General features: G+C 59.5%; 2 protein-coding genes across 3 annotated transcripts in view; both read left to right on the top strand.

Moving 5' to 3' along the window:
* Nucleotides 1-14062, top strand: part of ING1 (inhibitor of growth family member 1) — a 75025-nt gene extending 60963 nt beyond the window's left edge. Inside the window, exon 2 of the mRNA XM_058670809.1 lies at nucleotides 14050-14062. The gene's annotated coding sequence lies outside the window, so the exon portion shown is untranslated. The remainder of the gene's footprint in view (nucleotides 1-14049) is intronic.
* Nucleotides 14063-14328: 266 nt separating this feature from the next.
* ARHGEF7 (Rho guanine nucleotide exchange factor 7) overlaps nucleotides 14329-20343 on the top strand; it is a 104678-nt gene continuing 98663 nt past the window's right edge. Inside the window, exon 1 of one of the 2 annotated variants that reach the window (XM_058670801.1) lies at nucleotides 14329-14594. In XM_058670801.1, coding sequence (XP_058526784.1) covers nucleotides 14430-14594 — 165 coding nt within the window. In that variant the 5' untranslated portion in view covers nucleotides 14329-14429. The remainder of the gene's footprint in view (nucleotides 14595-20343) is intronic. The other variant, XM_058670798.1, reaches the window with a different exon arrangement.

Below are 20343 nucleotides of genomic sequence, written 5' to 3'. Positions count from 1 at the left end.
ACTTGGGGAGTGAATCAGTGGACAGAAGATTTTTCTCTGTCTGTCCTTCTCTTTGTAGACCTAACTTTCCAATGGAGGTGAATAAATCTTACAGCGAGAGAGAGAGAGAGAGAGAGAGAGAGAGAGAGAGAGAGATGGATGCAGGGACCTGAAGAGGTGTCCTTGGGTGCCCTGAGGACCAGGCCGTGCGTGTCCCTCTAGTGGGGGGTGGAGGTAGACAAGTGAGAGGAGACCAGGACCTGCAGAGCCTCCTGAAGGGATGATGGAACTGGACCCGAACCAAGAGTGAGCCGCCATGCAGGAGTCTGGGAGAGGCCCCATGGAGCAGTCTGCAGGGGGCCTGTATCCCAGCCTGAAGACTCGGGACCTGAGGGGTGCTAGCAGAGTTAATATATGATAGCAACAGTCAGCACAGAGCAGCTGATATGGCAACTACTGGTGCTGCTGGCAGCAAGTGACAGCACCATGCACTGTGGCACTACAGCGACCACCAGTGCTGGGGCAGAACTGGTCACAACAGCCGCCGTGGATAACAACAATTCGGTAACAATGGCTCTCATGGCAACCTTAAGCACAGCTGCTGACAACCACCATGGCAACAACTACCATATTACAATTCCCGGTATCACTAACCATCACGGGAGCAAAGCTGGTCACAACAGTCGCTGGCGTTGGTGACAGCCATCACCATCAGCAACAAGCAATAGCTACAGTGATGGCTGCAGCAACAAGCAGCCGTACGCCCAGGCAGTGTGATTCGACTGCTGGGGAAAAACAGAAAAGACCTTATGCAGGACATGGGGCACAAAATCACACCAAGGACCACACCTGGCATGCCCACACTCGGACAGCCCTGCACTCCCATCTCCAGTGCTGGTGGGCACCTTGTTCAGCAGTGACAGTGAGCAGGGAGCCTTGGCTGCCAACCCATGTGGGCTACAAGACCCAGGCTGCACTGGACACCTCTCAGAGGCCCCTATGTGAAGGGCTGACCCTGTGGACACAGGCTGACTATGCCAGGAAGGTAGCAGTGGAGCTGGGACTCCATCCGGGCCTTCCGTGGGCTGGCTGGCTCATGGGGTGGAGGCCCATTGATAGATGTGAGTGGTTCTATAGGCGACCACACAGAGGTAGACATACACACGTGTCCCACTCTGACTTCTCACAGCGCTCTTCACTGCCTCGTGGCTAGGGAGCAGGTTCTGGGGCCCACCTGGTCCCACAACCACAGACCAGAGTCATCCTGGCTTTACCAGGTTCAGCACTGCTGGGGGGATCACCTGATCAAGACAGAGAGTGACAGCCTGGGGATGGGGTGGATGCTGAGTGACTCAGAGGAGTCCACACAGTGGTGGTCTTGCCTGGAGGATGCAGAAACATAGACCAGAAAGAATGAAGAATGGGTCAATGCAAGTCCTCGGTGGCTTTAAGGACACATGCGCAGCCAAAGGACAGGTTGACACTACTCATCCTGCATGGTCTGAGCACTGCCCCCAATGTGCTTGGGGTGGAGATACTGGGGGAGGCCAGGTCTGGGGCGAGGCACCTCGGGGTGGAGATACGGGGGTGGTCAAGTCTGGGGGCGAGGCACCTCGGGGTGGATATACGGGGGTGGTCAAGTCTGGGGGCGAGGCACCTCGGGGTGGAGATACTGGGGGTGGTCAGGTCTGGGGTGAGGCACCTCGGGGTGGATATACGGGGGTGGTCAGGTCTGGGGGCAAGGCACCTCGGGGTGGACTTGCTGGGGGTGGTCAGGTCTGGGGGCGAGGCACCTCGGGGTGGAGATACTGGGGGAGGCCAGGTCTGGGGTGAGGCACCTCGGGGTGGAGATACGGGGGTGGTCAGGTCTGGGGTGAGGCACCTTGGGGTGGAGATACGGGGATGGTCAGGTCTGGGGGCGAGGTACCTCAGGGTGGAGATACGGGGGTGGTCAGGTCTGGGGTGAGGCACCTCGGGGTGGAGATACGGGGGTGGTCAGGTCTGGGGGCAAGGCACCTCGGGGTGGACTTGCTGGGGTGGTCAGGTCTGGGGGCGAGGCACCTCGGGGTGGAGATACAGGGGTGGTCAGGTCTGGGGTGAGGCACCTTGGGGTGGAAATACGGGGTGGTCAGGTCTGGGGACGAGGCACCTCGGGGAGAATACTGGGGTGGTCAGGTCTGGGGGTGAGGCACCTCGGGGTGGAGATACGGGGGTGGTCAGGTCTGGGGGCGAGGCACCTCGGGGTGGAGATACTGGGGGAGGCCAGGTCTGGGGGTGAGGCACCTCGGGGTGGAGATACAGGGGTGGTCAGGTCTGGGGGTGAGGCACCTCGGGGTAGAGATACGGGGGTGGTCAGGTCTGGGGGTGAGGCACCTCGGGGTGGAGATACGGGGGGTGGCCAGGTCTGGGGGCGAGGCACCTCGGGGTGGAGATACTGGGGGTGATCAGGTCTGGGGGCGAGGCACCTCAGGGTGGAGATACGGGGGGTGGCCAGGTCTGGGGTGAGGCACCTCGGGGTGGAGATACGGGGGTGGTCAGGTCTGGGGGCGAGGCACCTCGGGGTGGAGATACAGGGGTGGTCAGGTCTGGGGTGAGGCACCTCGGGGTGGACTTGCTGGGGGTAGTCTGGTCTGGTGGTGAGGCACCTCGGGGTGGACTTGCTGGGGGTGGTCAGGTCTGGGGGCGAGGCACCTCAGGGTGGACTTGCTGGGGGTGGTCTGGTCTGGGGGCGAGGCACCTCGGGGTGGACTTGCTGGGGGTGGTCAGGTCTGGGGGTGAGGCACCTCGGGGTGGAGATACAGGGGGTGATCAGGTCTGGGGGCGAGGCACCTCAGGGTGGACTTGCTGGGGGTGGTCTGGTCTGGGGGCGAGGCACCTCGGGGTGGACTTGCTGGGGGTGGTCTGGTCTGGGGGCGAGGCACCTCGGGGTGGAGATACGGGGGTGGTCAGGTCTGGGGGCGAGGCACCTCGGGGTGGATATACGGGGGTGGTCAGGTCTGGGGGCGAGGCACCTCGGGGTGGATATACGGGGGTGGTCAGGTCTGGGGGCAAGGCACCTCGGGGTGGAGATACGGGGGTGGTCAGGTCTGGGGGCAAGGCACCTCGGGGTGGAGATACGGGGGTGGTCAGGTCTGGGGTGAGGCACCTCGGGGGAGGGTTCAGGCAGGCTTGCTGAGTGAATAGTGCTGCCCCTGTCCGGCTCCCTGACATGCTGTCTGGTGATGCCAACACAGCATCTCACTGTGCACCTGCAGTGAGCAAGACACATGTCTTATTTTTTAAAAAAGATTTAGTTATTTTTATTGAAAAGGCAGATTTACAGATAGAAGGAGAGACAAAGAGAAAGACCCTCCATCTGCTGGCTCAATCTGCAAGTGGCTGCAATAGCTGAACCAATCTGAAGCCAGGAGCCAGGTAATTCTTCCGGGCCATCCTCTATTGCTTTCCCAGGTCACAGGCAGGGAGCTGGATAGGAAGTGGGGTAGCCAGGATATGAACCAGCACCCATATGGGATCTGGGTATGCAAGGCGAGGACTTTAGCCACTAGGTTATTGTATTGGGCCGAAGATAAGCTTCTTAATAAACCCTTCCTCTACAGAGTGCTTCATTGCGCATCCAAACAGCAGACGTGGAGGTGGAAGAGATAACCACCACCAAATGCATTTTGGGTAACAGACTTCGCGGCCTGTGACCGAAAGGGCCCTGGATGGGATTAGGGGCAGAGAAAGTGGCTTTGTGAGTGTGAGCTGTGCCGCTGACAGGACGGGAAGAGAGAAGAGGCTGGAGAAAGTGAATGCCCTGTAAGACAGCCTGCAGCAGCTGCAGCTCGAGTCCCTGACAAAAATCAGCTCAACTTTGCAAAAATGAAAATGGACTGTTACTTGTCGGGTTTTCAGCCCCCCTCCTCTCCCCTTCCTCCCTCTCCCTGCCCCCCCTCCCTCCCTGAGCCCTGGGAAAGCGGCCACATCCTGCCTGGTCCATCATGACCACCTGAGGACTGACCTGCACTGTCTAACACCACCTCGGGGGTGAGTCTGTGCTACAGTGGGTACTTGCAGTGCTGGCATCCCGTATAGGCGCTGTTCACATTCCGACGGTTCCACATCTGACCTAGCTCTCTGCTCATTCACCTGCACACTCGCGGGAGACCTGGATGAAGCTCTTGGCCTCCAGGGCTGACCGCTGCGGCCACCTGGGGGAGTGACTGTCCTGCCTTGGCCTACTGTTCAGCCTGCCTGTTCTCATGCTTGCTGCCGTAACGGGAGGCAGCCAGGCTTCACCCGACACTGAATGCTGGGTGCTGGACTGCCAGCTGCAGAGCAGTGAGACCCAAGTTTCTGTCCCCTGGGGGCTGTGGATCGGTCTGTGCTGAGAATTCTGGCGTAGCAGCAAAGACAGGCTCATACAATGCTTCCTCACGCTGCAGGGGAGGCTACCCCTAATTTGCTAGTTTGTTCTAGAACGCTGCCCCTATCCGGGGAAAAATGGTGACCTTAGCTCTCCTGGCCCATGAGGGTCGGCCACTCCAGCCGTCACAAGGACACCCCCTGCTTTCCCAAAGGGTCAGTGGCAGGAGGAGCCCCATGTGAATGGGATAGAATTTTCCAGAAAGTTGAACTTTGTGCTTGTATTGGGCATTCTGTGTCCCCTGAGAGCAGAAGGGAAGGGGTCAGCCTCCAGGGAGAGCCCGGCTCTTTTCCTATGTCATCTAGATGGCCAGTTGGCCTCCCAGGCCCAGCAGTGGCCTTTGTCATTGGGGATGCACTGACCATTCTGGGGGCCTTGGTAAAGGAGGTGTTGGTGTGGACGCCTGGCTACAGCCTTCCGCACAGGAGCCCAGGGATGCAGGAGGCGGAGGCTGAGGCACATCTTATACACCCCCACTCTGGGTTCTGGGAAGTCCGGCACCTGCAGCCGCACTGGTGGTGTGGATGTGTGGTCACCCATTGTGTCGGCGTTTTCCCGTTCCTACAGCAAGGTGGCTGGGACTGGTGACAGGAAGCAAAGAGAAGCTGACCTGCAGGGGCGAGCCGGTTGAGGGAAGCCAAGTGACAGGGAACAAACTCCAGCTTTTCATACAGTCCTGTGGCCACTCTGCCACTATGGCCTGGGGTCTACTGCAGGTGCAAACTCTGCAGCATAAACCGTCCCTCCGCAACAGCGCCACCTCCTGGACATAGCCTTTAACGCAGGTACCGTCCCCCTGCAACAGCGCCACCTCCTGGACCCAGCCTTTAACGCAGGTACCCTCGCCCTGCAATTACATCACTTCTTGGACCTGCCACTGGAGGGCTGTCCAAGCTGGTGTCCCAGGTGCAGCACAATCCCAGAAGAAAGAACGCGGTACCCTACCCAGGGAGTTGCTGTGGGAAGGGCTTCTACTTCCAGCTTCCCGTATGTCCACTGTTCCCCGTGGACTCCAAAGACTGCCCGCTTCCTCTACAGCAGGTCCCCACACTGCCCAGGCTTGAGCTGCTTTGCTTCCTGCATGGGCTGGTCCTGTGACGTCAGCGTGATGCCAGTGAGCGTCATGACTCCATTAGCACCTCCATGGTCCTAGCTCCAACTCCCACTTGCTGGTGGAGGCTGCTGCTGGTGCCTGGCATGCCTGGGGCGGGCAGAGGGGACACATGCTTGGGGTCTCCCTCACCCTACCCCTCTCAAGGTCCTCATAGCCTGAGGCGTGTCTACAGAGGAGCCCAGGACACGAAGCAGTGCCCACCGAGGCTTTGTCTGCCAGCTCCTGGTGTTGGCCCCTGAGCCAACATTTTCTTGCAGTGGAGATAATCTCTTCCTTTGCTCAGGTTTCCCTTAGTCTTGCTCTTTGCAATTTTGATTACTGTTTTTAGCATGTGGATCTTACCTTGCAGTATGCAACGTCTGAACTGAATGTGTCTGAGTATCTCCTGTGCCTCCACACAGTTCATGATGTGTAGCTGCACTATACATGGCCTTGTTGCGAAAGTTTCAACTCCCAATCTGCCACACCAGACAGATTTGTAGAATATGAATTACATTTTTACGTTGACCCCCTCATCTTAAATCCTTGCAAATCTCACTTCTTTTTTAAAGAGTTGTTTTTGTTGGAAAATCAGATCTACAGAGAGCAGGAGAGTCAGAACTCTTCCATCTGCTGGTTCACTCCCCAAGTGGGCACAATGGCCGGAGCTGAGCTCATCTAACGCCATGAGCCCAGAGTCTCCTCCAGGCTTTCCACACAGGTGCAGGGTCCCAAGGCTTTGGGCCTACCTCAACTGCTTTCCCAGGCCACAAGCAGGGAGCTGGGTGGGAAGCAGAGCCACTGCAAATAGAACCAGCACCCATGCAAGGTGAGGACTTTACTCACTAGGTTACCACGCCAGACCTGCAAATCTCACTTTTTTAGGTCTGAGAAAGAGCTTTATTTTTATCTTTTTGGTCAATTCTTTCAGTGTATCTACACAGACAGATGTGTCACCTGTGAGTTGTATTTCATTGTTTGTTCTCATTCTCTTGGCCTCGCTTCCTTGTTCCCAGGTGAGGCATCTTGCACTAAGGTAACGAAAACGGTGACACAAGACAGTCCTCAGGATGAGTTTTCATTTGAGATGGCGGGAGGGAGGGGCAGAGGGGAAAGGCCCCCATTTACTGGATCAATATCCAATAAGCCCGATGGGCTGGGCCACAGGGTCCTAGAAGCTGGAAGCAGGAGCGGAGACCAGAACTGAGTGGGACAGGAGTCCAAGTGGACATGTGTGCCTACCGTTTGCTCTCACAGGCGCTGAGAGCCAGTTTTGCCTTCTGCTCTAGTCAGCTTTAGACTGGGCCCTTCCTGCGTGTGGGAAGCCTGTGGGGTTTGAGAGTGCCTGTCTAGTCAAATGTCATGCTGCACCTGTGAGGAGTGTGTGTGTGTGCGCGGCCTCATGGGGTGGCAGTTTCGGGGAATCTCCTGGCACTTCCACGTGGTCATTGTGGCCTTGCCTCCCTGGTCCTGGAGGAGACACAGGTACATACTGGGCAAGAGAGCATGCTGAACTGACAGGTGAGGGGTGGAGTGACAAAGAGGGCAGGCACTAACTCCAGCTCACCTGTTGGCACCTGCCCTTTCTGCCTGATTCCCCGTATCACTCTCCCGAGAGCCGATCAGCCCTCCTTAATTCCTTCCAAGGGCAGTGGCCCCAGTGCCCAGTCACTGTAAATCAGGACCCAGCTCTGATAGGTTCTTCCCCATGCAAGGTGGCCACCTGAGGACCAAGCTTCCCACACATGTACTCGCGGGGGCCAACTGCAGGCTTTTCTTCTTGCCTCTCTTTAACTCTGCAGGGATGTCCTGCTCTGGCCTGGTGCTCTCCCCACTGGCCACTTTCCCTCCCAGCCCATATTGGGGTACTACACCACACTTGCCTGAGGCCCTGTCTGCTCCATGGCCCCACTTCTCTCTGTCCCTCCCACCCTCCTTCGCAGCCTTCTGGCTACTGACTTTCCCATTGCACGGCTCCACTGCTCCCTCCCCCGTCCTGCATGCAGGGTCTCCACGAGACTCAGAGCCGGCACAGGCACGCATGGCGCCTTCCTCAGGGGATGTCAGTAATGTTGGGTTCTAACCAAGAAAACCCACCATCGCTTGAATGCCTTCTGCCCCCCGACTCATGCCCCAGGAATAATCCAGAAGACCAGAAAATGGAACAATGAAGACACCCAAATGGCTGAAGTAGTTTCCATGGCAAACTTTGGTACCTCAACTGCATGCTGCTGTGCAGGGCACAGCAGGAACTCGACTGTGTCCCTGGTTACTCAGTGGCCGGCCTCTGCTTCTGTTCTATTTCTTTTTCTCTGGCTTTTTTTTTAATTAAAGATTTATTTACTTATTATTGGAAAGGCGGATTTATAGATAGAAGGAGAGACAGAAAGAAATATCTTCCATCTGCTGGTTCACTCCCCAAATGGCCACAATGTCTAGAGCTGAACCAACCTGAACCCAAGAGCCAGGAGCTTCTTTTGGGCCTCCATGTGGGCGCTGGGTCCCAAGACTTTGGCTGCTCTCTCCTGTTTTCTCAGACCACAAGCAAGGCTCTGGATGGGAAGTGGAGCAGGTGGGATATGAACCGGCGCCCACATGGGGTCCTGGCACGTTCAAGGTGAGGATCAGGCACTGAGCCATTGTGTTGCTTCTGTTCTTTTCAAGATGTCCTTCTCTACTGGATATTCTTCAAAAACAATTTTGCATGGAATAGAAAGTTAAAAAAAAGTTAACAGCCAATTTTTCTCTTTGAAAGACAGATTGAAGAGCTTGCATCCGCTGGTTCATATCCCAAATGCCAGCAACCCTGGCGCTGGGCCAGGAGCCCAGAATTCGGGCTGAGACTCCCACCAAGGGGTGGCAGGTCCCCAGGACCTGGGCCACCCTCTGCTGCCTCCGTGGGGAGCTGGAGGGGTGGTCACGTGGCTGGAGCATACGGGCATCCCCAGGAGGGGATGTGGGTTTTGTCAAGAAGGTGGTGTTTGTCTCAGGCCCTTACTAGGCTCAGTTATCTCAGTCCAGGTTCCTGACTTCGCAGCTTCATATCTAGCGAGGTCCCGGGGACAGCATACAGGCGGCCCTGAGCAGCTGCAGCATTACCTCTCCCCCGAGGCCCTGGAGTCCTACCCCCAGAAAGTCCTAATGCCTGCATGTAAGGAGAAATTTCTCCCCATTTCCCAGGGCTGCACCAGCAGAAGCCTGGACAGTGACTCAGGCGGGCAGTTAAGGCACCCTGATAACTTTCTCTCTGGCTGAGGTCACTTGCTGAGGTGGTCAAAATATCTGCAGAGGGGCTGGTGCTGTGGCCCTGCACGTGACAGCACCCTGCAGGGCTCCTGGCTCCAGCTCCCTGCTATGGCCTGGGAAAGCAGCAGAAGCCAGCCAAAGCCTTGGGCCCCTGTGTCCACACGGAGACTTTGAAGAAGCTGCTGGACATTTGGGAGTGAACCAGCAGAGGGAAGATCTCTAGGCGCCTGGCTCAATTGGCTGATTTTCCCCTCAGCAAGTACCAGGACCCCAAATGGGCAAGGGTTTGTGTCTTGGTCCTCCACTCCCCTCTGGCTCCCTACTTGTAGTCAGGGAAAGTACTAGAGGATGGCCTAAAGCCTCAGAACTCCGTACCTGCATGGGAGACCTGGAGAAGGCTCCTGGCCCCTGGCTTCAGATCAGCCCTGCTCTGGCTGTTGCAAACACTTGAGGAGTGAACCAGCTGATGGAACACCTTTCTGTCTCTCCTTTCCTCTGAAATCTGATCTCCTTTCCAATAAAAATAGTCTTAAAAACCAAACCAAACAAAGCAACCTGCTGTCTTTCCTTCTCTCTCTGTAACTGTTTCAAGTAAAAATAATTTTTTGGGGTAAGCATTTCTACAAACATGAATGAAAGCAAACAGTTGGCTGCTGGCTGCTGACTTTCTGGGAAGCATGTTCCAGAACAGGGTACCTGCAGTGCAGCTCGAAGCTGGGCCCCAGGGCGGGGCGGCACACAACCTCTTCCCCACGGCTTGTGACCGGCCGAGAAACCAGGGACAACCCGTACGGCACATGTGGGCAACACGGGGTCTTGGAAGGGAAGGGGCGTCCTGCAAGAGAAATTCTAATAACAGACACAATCAGAAATAACCAAGACGTAGGAGCCAGGGGAGGGGGAGGAGAGGGCACAGGCTGCGAGTACCCACTGACCTGTGGGTAGGAGGGGTGGCGTGTGCCGTGAGCCAGGCCAAGTGTCCACAGCATGTGGCTGTTGGGGCGTTCGGGAAGTGAACCAGCAGCTGCCAGCTCTCTCTGTGCCCCTCTGCTCTTCATTGATTTCTTCTTCTTTGAAAGAGTTATTTATTTTTGTTGGAAAGTCAGATATACAGAGAGGAGGAGAGACAGTGAGGAATATCTTCCATCTGCTGGTTCACTCCCCAGGTGGCTGCAATAGCCGGAGTTGAGTTAATCCCAAGCCAGGAGATTTTCCCAGGTCTCCAATGTAGGGTGCAGGGTCCCAAAGCTTTGGGCCGTGGAGCTGTCGGGAATAGAACCGGCGCCCATACAGGATCCCGGCGCTAAAGGCGAGGACTTTAGCCACTAGGCCACCGCACCGGGCCCAGGAGTAAATCTTAAGATGTGTGCTTTGAGAACAGACTCACCCAATAGCATGAGGTGCGGAGAAAGGGTGTAGAGTCGGGGGCGGGGCTGGTGCAGCACCATAGCTGATGAAGCTGCTGTCTGCCACAACGGCACCAGTTCTAGTCCTGGCTGCTCCACTTCCCATCCAGCTCCCTGCCTGTGGCCTGGGAAAGTCACAGAGGACGGCCCAAAGCCTTGGGACCCTGCACCCATGTGGAAGACCGGGATGAAGCTCCTGGCTTTAGCCTGGCCTAGGGCTGACTGTTGTAGCCATTTGGGGAGTGAACTAGCAGATGGAAGATCTCTCTCTCGCTCTCAAACTCTTTCAGAACAAACCTTTGAAAAAGCACAAAGCTTTCAGTTTTGGTTGACATCTTCTTGGCCACAACACACGTGCTCCGTGGCATGTTCTTGGAGCGCTGCGAGCGTTGGTGCAGCTCAGAGATGCTGAACTGCTGCACAGCCAGCAAAGGCCAAGGTTGTCTCCTGGTATTCAGAAACACCTCCTAGATAAAGGCTGGCTCACGGGGAAGTCCTCACACAAGAAATAACAACCCCCGTGGAAACCATCCAAAAACAAAGTCCTCTCTAACAACTCTCCCAGAGCCGAGGAGAGCCGCACAGAAGAAAGGAGGAAGAAATGGGGGCAGGAGTGGGGGCGGCCTGCTCGCCAGCTCTGGCGGCCGGAAGCCAGGAGACGCCTGTGTCCAAGAGCCCAGGCCTGGCCGCCACCACCCAGCAGCCACAGCACCTCCAGGTCACCTCCAGCTCCTGAGGTTGGGGACAGCTGAGGCGCACCTGCTGGCTCTCTGCCCAGCTGACTCTGAGGCCCTGAGCTCTCAAGGAAAGTGCCAGCCAAGTGGCTCCACCGTTATCTGACAGGTCGGTCAGGAGGGGGATCCATCCTCTGCCAGGGTGAGGATGGCATGGATTTTGGCAGCAAAATGCCCTCAGGAAGATGGTGGTGAGCCAACGCACCCATGGCCCCTGCTGGGACGGGCAGGGATGGCTGCGTGGAGAAGGCCCCTGACATCCCTCCCCCAGAGGGGCCTGAAGGGTGATTTTCAGGGGACACAGTACTTGAGAAAACCGCTGGCCCCTTGAGAAGCTGAGCCCCTTGGCGGGGACTAGTGGGGACATGTGCCTCCTGGGAAGATCCTGGAGGTGCAGCCCCCTCCTTCCTCAAAGGCTGTACTGGTGGGTTGAGCGGGGTGGGTGTCTGTCCTGAAGACACGTGCCAGTGCTCACTCCTGACATATGCCAGTGTGACTTTGGAGTTCATCCTGAAGTGGGTCGGGTGGGCACAGGCCCAGCAGCCGGTGTTCCGATAGGATGAAGGGCCGAACGCAGCTATCAGGGCAGAAAGCCGCTAGGAGATGGAAGGACTTGTCCTGGTGATGTGCGCCAGGGGCAGCAGACCCCCCCCGAAGAGGGACCGGAAGAACCAGCTCTGCCCCTGCCTTGGGGTCGCCCTCCCTGCCGGGTGCCCCCCAAACAACCAGAGGCTAGCTCCCATGGTTCAGCCACTCAGCGTGCAGTCCCAGTTCACCTGTCCGCTGGGGATCTTACCCAGACACACAAAAGGTGCCCACGGATGCCACGTGAGATGGGAGATGCTGGCCAGGGTGTCATAGCAGGCCAGGGCGGCTGCCAGGCGCTGTGTCCTGCCCAGGGCACTGTCCTGCCGGACGCCCCGTGTCACAGCAGGCCAGGGCGGCTGCCAGGCGTTGTGTCCTGCCCAGGGCACTGTCCTGCCGGACAGCTCAGAGATGCTGGCCAGGGCGTCACAGAAGGCCAGGGCGGCTGCCAGGCGCTGTGTCCTGCCCAGGGCACTGTCCTGCCGGACGCCCCGTGTCACAGCAGGCCAGGGCGGCTGCAAGGTGCTGGGGTCTGCTGTCCACTCGGCTCCTCAGGGGCTCCCAGGCCACGGAGCCCCCTTTCTTGTTTCCCTTCTCCCACTTCCTCCTTGCCCTCCTCACTGCCCCTTCCGGTCCCCGGCAATGCCTGCACCCGAGGTATTTCCGGAAGTTTACCCAAACAATCGTCTTGGATATTAAAGCAGACTCCAACCAAGCACCCCACACCATCTGCGCCGTGTGATTTTCTGGAATCTTCTTCATGCTTTACGGAACTGTACGTTGAAGAAAAATAACGGGGAAGCAGTGAGTGGCTCGGGGACATGGCCGATGACGCCCACCAGGGGCCACAGGCTTTGGCCTCTCCATTCAGAGAACAGTGGGCTCCCGCATTCATTGGGGTTCCAAGGCCACGGCCAAGGGACGGCGTTTTTTTGCAGGACCATTGTGAGTGTTTTTGAATCTTTTAAAAAATTTACTTATTTGAAATATTTCAGAAAGAGAAGGAGAGACAGAAAGATATTCCTTCCAGATGGCCACAAGGGCTGGAGCTGAGCCAGTGTGAAGCTAGGGAGCTGGGAGCTTCAGGGTCTCCCAGAGGGATGCAGGGGCCCAGGGCCGAGAGCCACCGTCTGCTGCTTTCCCATGTCATTCGCAGGGGACTGGACTGGAAGTGAACCTGTGCCATATGTGGGCAGATTAGTGCGCTATGATACCACAGCCAGCCACAGTGCACTTGAACCCTCCAGACATGAAAGGGCCAGGCCTGGGTGAACAAGGTCTGAGTTGACTAGGGCGTGTTTGAAATCACTTGCAATCATTTCTCGAGCTCCTGCAGACAGTCACTACTGGGCAGACAGACACCCCTCCCATGGACGGAGTGACGGGGCAGTCTTGTACCACCGCTGACTGGCACAGAAATGGGTCATGTGTACCAGCCATGGAGAACAGGGGTGTGTGCGGTGTGTGTGCACGCACGCGTATGCCATGTCCTATGCTTGTCCGGCTCTGACACTGGGGGCAGTGAGTCACCGCTTACGGCATTTGGGCCAGCACCCTCAATGCAACTGCCATGACAGACAATGGGCGCCAATCGGAACAGCTGGTCTGTATTTGTTAAAAAACAAAAAATGCAGGACCTGGCGCGGTGGCCTAGCGGCTGAAGTTCTCGCCTTTAGTGCCGGGATCCCGTATGGGCGCCGGTTCTACTTCCCATCCAGCTCCCTGCTGTGGCCTGGGAAAGCAGTGGAGGACGGCCCAAAGCTTTGAGACCCTGCATCCATGTGGGAGACCCGGAAGAGCTCCGGGCTCCTGGCTTGGGATCGACTCAGCTCCAGCCATTGCAGCTGCTCAGGGAGTGAACCATGGGATGGGAGATCTTCCTCACTGTCTCTCCTCCACTCTGTGTATCTGACTTTCCAATAGAAGCAAAATAAATCTTTTTAAAAAAGAGTAAGAAATGTAACCTTGTATGCGGTTGTTAGCTGGCACAGCCCGGAAGAAGGTGAAAAAAGAAAAGGGACCCCCTGGTACTTGTGAGAGGCACCCCCCCAGGCCTTCTCGCCTTCGTCCCGGGGTCATTAGCGTCAGTAGCCAGCCTGGGTGGGGACCAGGCAGCTGCGCGCACCCATCCCTCTTCCTCCCCGCAAGTCCCTTGGCCAGCACCTGCTCGAGGAACGCAGGGAGTATGGAGGATGTGGGCTTCACCACGGGACCTCTGCCTCCCCGCGCGCCTCGCCCCTCCAAGAGCCCCAGCCACGGTGCCCCCTGCCTTGGCACGCGCCGTCCTCTCGAGCTTGTCCCGGCCTTGGCGAGCGGAGTCATGCCGGGGTCAAGACCCCGGAGATCAGCGCCGCCGCAGGGGAAAAAAAAATCGATTCCGTACTAATCCCGAGCATTTGTGGGCCATCACCGCGGGTGGGCGAGGCCGAGGGTGCTGGTGACGGTAGCGACCCGGCTGCGAAAGCGAGCTTGGCAAACGTGAAAAGAGCATTCTGCAAGCGAAACTGTGATGACTGGCCAGTGCTGCGGGTCCCCGAGGGGCGCGCGGGGCTGCGCAGGTGGGCGCGTGGAGGCCAGGCCCCGCCGCCCTCGCCCAAGGCGCCCAGCGCCGCCCGCTCGCTCGCTCGCTCGGGCCCCGCGATTCGTGCGTTTGATTGCCCGCCGCCCCTGCGCCCGGCCCGTGCGCCCGTGGAGGGGGCGCAGCGCGGCGCGGCGCGGGCAGCCGCGTCTTTCTTCTCCCGGCGGTGATGTCATCCGGCGCCGGCGGCCGGGGGGCGGCGGCGGGGGCGGCGCGCGCGCGCGCGCGGGGCCGGGGTGGGGAGGCGAGGCGAGCGGGACCCGCGGGGCCGCGCGCGGGCTCCCTGGGCGCGGAGGCGGCGGGGGCGGGGGCGGCCGCGGGCCGGGCCGCCGCTCCGAGGAGAAGGCGCGCACGGCGCCCCCCGCCCCCCGCCCCGCGCGCCCTGCCGAGCGCCGCAGCGATGAATTCCGCGGAGCAGACCGTTACGTGGCTCATCACCCTGGGCGTGCTGGAGTCGCCCAAGAAAACCATCTCGGACCCCGAGGGCTTTCTGCAGGCGTCGCTCAAGGATGGGGTGGTCCTCTGCCGGCTGCTGGAACGCCTGCTTCCCGGCACCATCGAGAAAGTAAGCGCCGCCGCCCGCGCCCCCCGCCTCGGCCCGGCCGCCCGGGATGCGCGCAGGAGCACCTGGCGCGCGCCAGCTCCGGGGGCCCGCGCGTCCTCCTTTGTGCGCGGACCGGGTGGGCGGGCGCGGGGGGTGCCATTGTGTGCGGGGCGGCGGGGACGCGGGCGTTCCGTGCGCCGTGAGAGCCGCGGTCTGCGCCGCTGCCTCGCGGGGTGCGGGGAGTCTTGGGGTCGGGGGAGGTGGCTCGGCTGCGGCCCCTCTCCATTCCTCCTGCCTCGGGGATAGAGGCTGGCCGCGGCTCCGCGCCGCTGCCGCAGGCGGCTTTGTCTGAGCCACCGGGGCGTGCGGTTTTCACGGCCTCAGTCACGGGGCGCCGGGGCCGGGCCGGGGCTGGGCCGCGCTGATTGTCTTGGTGCCCGCGCGGGGGCCTTCTGCCGAGTGAGAGCCCCGGGGTGGTGGTGGTGGGCTCCTCTGAGCCCTGGTCCGTCAGAGGCTTGCGTGGGATGCTGCGTGTTTCACGGCCAGCTCCATTCGGCGCCCGGGCTTGGGCACACGCCCTTGCCCCGCGGACACCGCCCTCTCGCCCCGGGTGGTCCCCGCGGCCTGACCCGTGCGGCTCTGCGAGCCAATTCAAGTTTGTTTTCGGACCCCCACCACCCCACTCCCCGCCCACGAGCCGTTTCAAGGGCAGGGTGGAAGTGGGGGACAGTCCTGTGCTAATATCTTAGCCTGAAGGTTTTTAAACGATTGTTTGCCAGTCTGTACAGTGCGGGGGGGTGGGTTGGATACCCAAATAGAAGCACAGGGAATCAGCTAGACGGGTTTGGTTGTCCGTCCTGGCGCCTGGTCTCCAGGCGGGCTCCAGCATGACACTTGGTGGGGGGATAAAATGGTAAGGAAACGACCTGGGAAGCCGACTTTGACGCCGAGTTTGCGGGCGTCCGGTGGCGTCCGTTGTGTTGGAGTAAGGCTGCATACAAGCCGCTTCGGGGCAGCCGTTTCAGTCAGTGGAGTGTGCTGCTGACCCCACGGCCCTTGGAGGTGGACTCTGGGGCACCGAGCTCGCGTCCTCCCGGCAGGAACAGACCATCCGGAGGTGCGGACTGCATAGGCTGCGCTGGTGCAGCCTTGGCAGCGTGGGAGCTGTGTGAGCGTGGGCTCGGCCATCTTCCTTAATGCTTGGAGAATGGGAGTGTCCGTGTTCTCCGGGTGGCCGGACAGAAGCGGCCTACCCGGCGTGTGCTAACACCATGTCCCGTGGAAAGGGCTCGGGTGGGGGCTGTTGTTGGGGGCCCCTGCAGCCCAGCTGGCTGGACTTGGGCCGGCAGAGTCCCTGTGAAAGTTAGCATCGCGGTGGCCAGCTGAGTCCCGAGGCTGTGTGGTCCAAGGGCAGGATGTTTGAGGGAAGGATGTTAGCTGTCTTCTCTCTGCCAAGCCCTGGGCAATTGGTGCCATGGAGTGCTTCTCCCCCAAGTCCTCCAGTGTTGGCATACTGGCCGACTGACAAATGCCACCAAGTGCGCCTGCCCCACGACTCGGGCTGCACGAGGCTGTGGGAGCTGGGGGACAGTGCTGCTCCCAGAGGACCAGAGGAGCCCGAGAACCTCCATGGGGGGAAGTGCAAGGGTTTCTCACGACCTCTGCGCACCCGGCTCACCACCCCGGGGCACCAGGGGAAGCTTGCAGCTTCCACCCGGCCCTGAGGCCAGCTGTGGGCGTGCAGCTGCCCTGCCTGAGTCGGTCCTGTTAGGGAACCCGACCTCCTGCTGCGTTTCCTGCCTGGTGTTCATTGGCTGTGCTTTTCTGAGCAGGGTAAAGGGCAGAGGGAGCCAAGTTCCAGATCATTCTCCTTAAAGTAGCCCATTGGGGGTGCTGCGGCCTTGCTCTAAAGGTGGGGAGTTGGAGGGACTGACAGAGGCTTGGGGCAAGCTGTTCAGCAGAGTGGCTGGTGTCATGGCTGCCTGCATTGCGGTGCCAGGAAGGAGGCCCCAGCAGTGTCCCAAGGCACCCTGACCTGTCCGAGCCAGGTCACACTTCAGGCAGTGTGAGATGCCTCAGTCTGGTAAGGTGACCTTGGGCTGTGGACACTGACCAACGGGTGGGCGGAGTCTACAGCTCTGAGGGTACAGGCAGGTGCAAGTGCCACGTGCGTGGCAGAGTTGCCTCTGGGCCTTACCCCTGACCCCCTGTGGTCCCTGGGATGTGTGGGATGCACTTCTCGGGAATCGGCGGCTGCCCTGGTCTTGCTGACCCTCTAAGTGTGTGTGTGCATGTGTCACCCCGCCTAGGGGTAGGAGTCCGAGGCCAAGGCACTGCCCAGGCTGCTCCCCGCTGCAGGCACTGTACCACGTTCATCCTACTTAGTGTGGGGGTCTTCCAGGAACCCTCCTCCCGACACAGGGCCGCCTTCTTGTATAAGGGAGTGCATCTGTGCAGGTGGCGGAGTCTCGTTCCCTATGGCTGTCCAGCTGTCAAGGATGTGGAGGCCTGGGCTGGGCCTTGCACCGGGTTGCCCAGTGGCACGCGTGGACCACAGAGGCCAGCCAGCTCTCCCACCTGCCTTGCACTGGGGAGGGCAGTAGGGGGCAGTTCCTGCCCCTGGGAATCCACAGACCAGGCGGGCATGGGAGGCATCCTGACCCAGCATGGCCCGCGGGACTTGGCAGGCACTCAGCCTCGTGCCGTAGTCATTTGCCCGTGACTGCTGGTGCTGTGAGGGCCGTGTTTGTGATCCCTGCTACTTGGCATGGGTGATGTGGACAGCAGGGTGGGCTGCGCACGGACCCGCTCTCCCTTGGGCAGTGATGGTTGGAAGACTTCCCCACTGCTTCCAGAAAGTTCTCATCCAGTATTTGAACCTCAGAGTTACTACCTTCATCCAGGAATACAGCACGGGCGGGGTCAGGGAGTGGGTCTGGCAGGCCCACCCTGGCAGGGGCGCAGCGTCTGGTACTGACCAGGGCTCAGCAGCTGCTGCCCTGAGAGGCCAGGCCTCGGGTTTCACTGGTGTAAAGTTTCATGCAGGAGACAGGCCGAGTCACAGCTGGGGACTAGCACTGCCTGTGTGGGGCAGTCCCTGAACCCTGGGCCGCCCCTGCGCTTTGCTGCTGCTGCCCTCTCCAGGCCGCCTGCCTTCTGTCCTCCCTCCCTCCCTCCCTCCCTCTTTCTCTCCCCTCCCTCCCTCCCTCTTTCTCTCCCCTCCCTCCCCTCCTCCTCCCTCCCTCCCCTCCTCCTCCCTCCCTCCCCTCTTCCTCCCTCCCTCCCCTCCTCCTCCCTCCCTCCCCTCCTCCTCCCTCCCTCCTTCTCTCCTTCCTTCTTTTTTTTTAAAAGATTCTTTTATTTTTATTTGAAAGAGTTAGAAGGAAAGACAGCCCAAGAAAGAAGGTCTTCCATCCACTGGTTCACTCCTCAAATGGCTGCAATAGCCAGAGTTGGCCTAATCTGAAGCTAGGAGCCAGGGGCATCTTCCAGGTCTCCTGTGTAGGTGAAGGTTGCAAGGCTTTCCTGGCCTGTCAGCAGGGAGCTGGATTGAAAGTGGAGCAGCGGGACATGAACTGGCACCCGTCTGAGATGCCAGTGCAGCAGGCAGAAGCTAAGCCTGCCATGCCCTGGAGTCCTCCCCTCCCTCCGCTGCAGTCTGTGTCTGACACTTGGTGGGCCGACTGCGGTTCTCAGACACCCATCTCAGTGAAAGTGCTCCTGGGACTGCCGGGAGCCAGTCCTGGGGATGTGGTGCTCACACTGGCCCCCTGGCATGCAGGTACACAGGGCACTGGTGTGAGATGGACACGGCCCCAGTGGCCGCAGCTCCCCAGCATCCTCACTCTGCCAGTGGCTGGGGAGAGGAGGAGGGGAGGTAGCGCTCTCTGGTATTCTTCCACACCTGCAGTGGCCAAGCCTGGCCAGGCAGAAGCCAGGAGCTTATCCTGATCCCCCATGTGGGTGCTCAGGGTCCCAAGTAACTTGGGCCATCCTCTGCCGCTTGCTCAGGTGTGCTTGCAGGGAGCTGGATCGGGTGTTCCACGTGGAATAGGTGTGCTTGCACGGAGCTGGATTGGGTGTTCCACGTGGAACAGGTGTGCTGCAGGTGCTGGCTTAGCCTGCTGCGCCACGGAGCTGACCGCCGTCTCCCCCTCCTGAAGCTGAGCTGCCCTGCTGTGACGGAGATGCTGGGCAGTAGCAGGGGAGGTGTGAGCTTGCCCCTAGTCTGGGCTGCAGGAGGCCTGGCACGCTTCCGCCTTTCAGACCCTGCTCTAGCCTGGCATGAGGGCAGAACCAGGTCTGTGTGCTGGTCAGGACCACGTGGAGGGACTCGATGGCCCTGTGTGGGCTGTGCTGGACCCACCTGCGCCAGCTGGGATCACCGGGGTCCTTAGGGACTTCTCTGATGTGCTGCTAATGTTGTGTGGGTCATCACCGTGGCCACAGGGGACGGGGATGGGCGGACTCGCCACCCTCGATGGTGGGACTTGCACCTCACTTGACCTGAAATCATAGCCTGCATGTCTTGTTGGTGCCAAGGGCTGGGTTCTGGGTCCATGACCCTCTTTCCGGCCCCAGGGTTCTCTCTTCTTTGTTCGTGGCCATCCTGGTGGGACCAGGCCCCGTGTTCAGGCCTGTGCCCCGCGCCCACCCTGGAGGGACACAATGACGCAGCAGCTCCGCACGGGGCCAGGTCCGAGTGGCCCCCAGAGGCAGCTCCAGCTTGGTGACCGTCGCTGGTGCAGGCTGTGTTCTGCCTTGTAAGAGCAGTCCCCTTTACTGCAGGGTTCTGGCTTGGACTGTTTCGGGTCTGACTTCTCAGCTGTAGGAGCTCTTCCAGTTCCCTCCCACTCCCTGGTTCCTCCTGTCTGCCTTTGGGGAGTCCTTCCTGTCCCCCCTGGGTTGTGGTTCTTGGGCTTGCTGGGGACACACCTTGTGTCCTTGAAGGAGTTTCCCTTTCCCGCCTTGTCTCTCTCCTGTGAGTTTGCTTCTGTTACTTGAAAAAGAGTTATGGAGAGAAGGAGTCGCAGAGAGAGAGAGAGATCTCCATCTGCTTGGCTCACGCCTCAGATGGCCACCATGGCTGGAGCTGAGCTGATCTGAAGCCAGGAACCAGGAGCCTCGTCAGGGTCTGCCATGTGGGTGCCGGGCTTGAGCCCTTGGTCTTCGTCTGCTGCTTTCCCGGGTGTGTCAGCAGGGAGCTGTGTGGGGAGCAGATGGTCCTGCTCTGGCGCGGCTGAAGTCAGCCCGTGTCAGGGTTGGAGACCTTGTGTGCCTGAGAGCGAGAGAGCGGGGATGCTGTTCCTGCTGCCTCGTGGATTTCCTGGCATGCTCTCGTCTTGTTCCCTTGGTCAGCCAACTGGTGTCCTGCGTGTCACCAACGCCCCCCATTTCTCTTTTATTAGAGGATGTATTTTTATTGGAAAGGCAGATATGCAGAGAGGGGGGAGAACGATCTTCCGTTCGCTGGTTCACTCCTGATCTGAAGCCAGGAGCCAGCAGCTTCTTCCGGGTCTCCCACGCGGGTGCAGGGTCCCAAGGCTTTGGGCTGTCCTCGACTGCTTTCCCAGGCCACAAGCATGGAGCGGGAAGGGAAGTGGAGCAGCCAGGATACGAACCGGCACCCGTATGGGATTCCAGGCATGCACAGTGAGAGTAGCCACTAGGCTGCTGTGCCGGGCCCATGAAGCGCCCGTTATGTTGGTTGTATGGCATCCTGTGTCATGAGCTCTGCACTGTGAGGAGCTGGTGCTGGTCCTGCTTTTCC

This window comes from Ochotona princeps, chromosome 12, assembly GCF_030435755.1.
Source record: "Ochotona princeps isolate mOchPri1 chromosome 12, mOchPri1.hap1, whole genome shotgun sequence".
Taxonomy (NCBI): domain Eukaryota; kingdom Metazoa; phylum Chordata; class Mammalia; order Lagomorpha; family Ochotonidae; genus Ochotona; species Ochotona princeps.
The sequence above is the reverse complement of the archived record's forward strand: the minus strand, read 5'-3'. Positions and strand labels throughout refer to the sequence as shown.